This window comes from Engraulis encrasicolus, chromosome 8, assembly GCF_034702125.1.
Source record: "Engraulis encrasicolus isolate BLACKSEA-1 chromosome 8, IST_EnEncr_1.0, whole genome shotgun sequence".
In the NCBI taxonomy this organism is placed as follows: domain Eukaryota; kingdom Metazoa; phylum Chordata; class Actinopteri; order Clupeiformes; family Engraulidae; genus Engraulis; species Engraulis encrasicolus.
The window spans coordinates 35668521-35673520 of NC_085864.1; the positions used below are offsets into that span (position 1 = coordinate 35668521).

At 46.6% G+C, this 5000-nt stretch overlaps 1 protein-coding gene across 1 annotated transcript in view; it reads right to left on the reverse strand.

Annotated features, from left to right (window-relative positions):
• LOC134454501 (segment polarity protein dishevelled homolog DVL-3) overlaps window positions 1–5000 on the reverse strand; it is a 64960-nt gene that overhangs the window by 32597 nt on the left and 27363 nt on the right. Inside the window, exon 2 of the mRNA XM_063205552.1 lies at window positions 1053–1122. Within this exon, the coding sequence (XP_063061622.1) occupies window positions 1053–1122 (70 nt within the window). The remainder of the gene's footprint in view (window positions 1–1052; window positions 1123–5000) is intronic.

Sequence of the window (5000 nt, forward strand, 5' to 3'; positions counted from 1 at the left end):
AGGAGAGGGAGGGAGGGAGGTGGAGGATCGGAAGATGAGAGAGGGAGAGGAGGGAGAGCAGAGGAGAGGGAGGGAGAGCGGTGGAGGTGGAGAATCATGACAGAGGGAGGGAAGGAGGGAGGGAGGTGGAGGAGTGGAGGATGAGACAGGGAGAGGAGAGTAAGGGAAGTGGAGGCGGAGGAGTAGAGGGGTAGATGAGTGGAGGAGGTGAAGGGGTGTGAAGGAGGTGAAGGAGCAGAAAATAAGAAAGGGAAGCAGGGGATTTGGGAAGAGGGATGAGTAGAGGAGTGGAGTGGAGTGGAGTGGAGTGGAGGAAGTGAGGAAGAGAGGAAGAGAGAACAAGAGAGACTAGCGATAGAGGTGTGGAGAATGAGAGAGGGAGGAAGGAGAGAGAGAGAGAGAGAGAAACAGGGAGAGAGGATAAGAGAGGAGAAATGGAGAGACGGTGGTGGAGTGAGGAACAAGAGAGACAGAGAAAGGAGGTGTTGAGAACAAGAGAGAGGAGGAGATGGAGGGATAGAGGGGGGGGTGAAGGAGTGGAGAGGTAGAGGAGTGGAGTGGAGAGGGGCAGAGAAAGGTGAAGAATGGCGGGAATGCGCTAGGGGCAGATGGAGGACGAGCAAGGGCGTCGTCGGGAACGAGGAGAGAAGAATAGAATAAAAGAGAAAAGAAGAAGAAAAGAGGGAGCAAAGAGGAAAGAGGAGAAGAGAAAAATATATCAAAAGAAGAGAAGAGAAGAGAAGATACAAGAGAAGATACAAGAAGAGAAACGAAGATGAGAGAAGAGAAGAGACGAGAAGAGAAGAGAAGAGAAGTGAAAAATTATATAAGAAGAAGAGAGGAGAAGAAAAGAGAAGAGAAGGGAAGAGAAGAGAGGAGAAGAGAAGAGAAGAGAAGAGAAGAGAAGAGAAGAGAAGAGAAGAGACAGAGAAGAGAAGAGAAGAGAAGAGAAGAGAAGGGAAGAGAAGAGAAGAGAAGAGAAGAGAAGAGAAGAGAAGAGAAGAGAAGAGAAGAGAAGAGAAGAGAAGAGAAGAGAAGAGAAATGCACTCACCCATGACACCACACGGCCGTTAAAACATGGCAGCTTGGCGTTATCATCTGATATCTCCTCTTTCACGACCCTGTGACAGGAGGACAGTCAGACAGAGAGAGAGAGAGAGAGAGAGAGAGAGAGAGGACAGGAAGACAGAGAGGGGAAGACAGAGAGAGAGAGAGAGAGGACAGGAAGACAGAGAGGGAAAGACAGAGAGAGAGGGAGAGAAAGGGGAGACAGCAGGAGGCAGAGGAGAAAGACATAGTGTTAGTCACGTATGAGGTTGCAAGCACGGTGCCAACGCTCTTGGCGAGCACAACAGGTGACACACCACCACACACCCCCTACTCCGCTACTCTACCCCCCAGCCCCCACCCCCTCCACAACCACCCACAGCCACCGCACCCCTACCCCTTCTGTCATTACATACCTCCGACACACAACCCAACAACCCCCCCAACACACCACACACACACACACACACACACACACACACACACACACACACACACACACACACACACACACACACACACACACACACACACACACACACACACACACACACACACACACACACACACACACACACACACACACACACACCCCACACCCCCCCTCTTGTCCTAAACCCACTTCCAGCCTGGCTCTCCTTCCCTATTATCAGGGGCGTCGAAATAGGTGGAACAGTGGGGAGGAGTCAAAGGATCTATACAGCAGGGGGCCGGGGGCCTACAGAGAAACCCTTTTTATTTCATATAAAAGGGGCTCATCCTCAACTAAGCCGTTCAACATCCTGGTACCCTCCCTTCTCCTATCACTACAACAACCCCCCCGAATCGCTCTATACCCCTTCTGTCGCCACCTCCATTTCCCTACACTACCTCCTGTCACTACTGCTAATGGGAGGAGGACCACCCTCCCTCTCCCTCTTGTCCCATCCATAGACATACTGTGTATCTCAGTCTTTATCTATAGTAGTGTGAATTCTGTACATGTTGCATTTGCGAAACTGGATGTTGTGACTCTGTATTCATTAAGCCTGTCACGATATACGATAAGTCAATACATCGGACGATAACTTTTTACAAGAACGATCACTTTTCTGGCCCCGATAAGTAACGATAAGTTATTTGCGTGATGTTTTGTTTTCCCTCTCTCCCTTTCTCTACCGTAGCCGTAAGACTACTGATGGCGCGTTATAGGCCAACGCAGCGCAATGACGCTTAAATGTTGGTGTAATTTAAGTGCAGTGCAGTTCTGGTTGGAAAAAAGTGCATTGATCTGGCTACTTGCGTCTTTGAAATAGAACGCTGGTGTTCCCGCGCGTCGCTTATAAGCCTCGACAAAGAATCAGCGCTAGAGACTAGGAGCGCAATATTCTTCCAGTCTCAGTCAGCGCATCTGCAACGTTCCTCAGAGAGGGGAATGAACAGCTCCAACACGGAGGCAAATGTTCATTTTGAAACATGCGCAGCAACCCAATATCCACGACGAAGACGTGTTTGTGCAAACATGAAATAGTGGTGCCGTCGCGACAAACTTGCTCTGAGGCTGTGATTTTAAACCTCGCCGAGTTTCCACTATTGTTTTAATGCACCTCCTACCCCGACGTTCGTTGTCTGTTCTTTTTGTGATTTTCGCTATATTTCTTGTGTATTTAGACCTAACAATATGAGTAGGCAGTCCGCAAGCAAATCATGAAGATAAGATTTGTGGATTTAAATCTGTCACACCAGGAGAATGTGAACGGTTGAGCGCGCTAAAGGGGAAACAGAGGCATGGCGACTCATAACTCATAAGATTCAATGTATGGGCGTTCATAAAGGACTTTAAAGTGCGCATAATTGCAACTTTTCCCAGTCGAGGGTATCAGAGAGAGAGAGAGAGAGAGAGAGAGAGAGAGAGAGAGAGAGAGAGAGAGAGAGAGAGAGCTGGAACTTGTGCATCTGTTCATGCTCTTTTGCTTTTTGCTGATGTTGAAATGCCTTTAACAGGGCTGATTTGGGTTTTGACTGACAATTAGCTAGTAACAACGTGCATTTGTTTGAAATAAGCTGTCTAAGTAATAATTTGTGAATTAACAATACCCCACCAGTAGGTTATTTTACATCACACCATGTATAGGCCTATAAGCCATTCAGTGTGCTTGAGAAAGATAAATAACAGAAAATGTTAAAGAAAGACTATATAACTTACCTTAATAATAAATACAAAAAAAGCCTATTTAGAGCCTATTGTGCTCCATGGGGATGTATTTAAAAACATATATATATCCCCCGCCGTGATGCTTTAAAAATGTGAAGGGGTGTAGTCACATTTTTATTGCATTTTTACGTCATTATATTGTTTGACACATTTCTTCTTAGAGCAGGCGTCAATCTTAATTATTTAAACCTCTGAGTCTGCTGGCCCAAATGTTATATTCAATGTTTCAAGAAGGAGGCCGCACCTTGCATAGCAGTGTTTTTTATTGCACATTATATTGTTTGAAAATGGCGAGAGAGACAATATTATCGATTATCGCAATAATTTCTTGTTATCGTTATCGTCTGGCAAAAATTGTTATCGTGACAGGCCTAGTATTCATACTTGTGTGTCATGACATTAGAGTTGAATCTAATCCAATCTTATATCTGTACATCTCAACAACACTCCACCCAGTGGTGTAGTCTACGTAGAACGCAGGTACACGTATACGGAGTATACCCACTTCTAAATTTCAGGGATTTCAGTATATCCACTTAAAATTGATTGATCCATTGTTTTGAATAGCACAAATATATACAGTATGCCCACTTCAAAAAATGCTCAAATATACAGTATACCCACCATAGTAGACTACACCACTGACTCCACCCAACGTCACCACCACATAGTTTTGCACCACCCACCACACCCCCCTGCACTCTGCTCATCATTTTATAGCCACTGCCTTCCAAATCCACTGCCAGGCATCCTTTCGCCAACTCCACCCTCCTCCATCTCTCTCTTCACTCCCTTCCACCTCCTCCCCACCCTCCTATCCTCCTGACCACCTCCACACCCTCCCCTCCCCTCTCTGGCCCTCCAATCATTCCAGCCACTGGCTCCAAATGGCTCCAGAGGGGGGAGTAAAGGCAGGCAGGCAGCCAGCAGCACATTCCCTTTCCCAGACATATCCTCCTCCTCCTCTTCCTCCTCCTCTTCCTTCACCTCCTCCCCCTCATCCTCCTCCTCTTCCTCCACCTACTCCTCCGCATCCTCTTCCCGCTCCTCATTTCCCTCCTCCTCTTCCTCCTCCCTTCCCTCCTCCTCTTCCTCCCCCCCCTCCTCCTCCTCCTCCTCCTCTTCCTCCCTCCTCTGGGTCTGGAGTGGGCAGCTACTCCCAGCAGCAGGGACACTGGCAACATGGCATCACGAGATAGCGTGTAAATCCCAACTGTCCATTCACTGCTTCTGTGTGGAATGTGCTAGTGCAAGTAGTAATGATTTGTGTTATGTTTGTGATGTGTAATGTGTAGTAATGTTTTGTCGTCTTTTTCTTTTCCTTTTAAAAAGATTCTTTCTGCTGCAGGTCTGATGTTTTTGTCTGTCTCATGTCCGGTGCCAAGCCATGGTGCTGCAAACACAACTCCCTCATGGGGACAATAAGGTTTGTAACTAGCTACTAACTAACTACTAACTAACTAACTTACTAACTAACTAACAAATGAACTAACTAACTAACTAACTAACATGCCAGTTTGAACCATATGCATGATTATACATTGTGTAAGCTTAGTGTGTCATTTTATTTGACACCATGTAACATGTAGGGGTTAGGGAATGTCCAGCGCGAATGCGGTGAGGCTTTGTAAAGGTGGATGTGTTTGCTATGCTGCTGCTGCTGCTAGAGATCTAACCAAAAGAACTATAGACCTAAAATATGGTAGAAACCTGCGGAAAATGTGAATATCGGCAGCTAATGGTCCAGCAACAGAAACA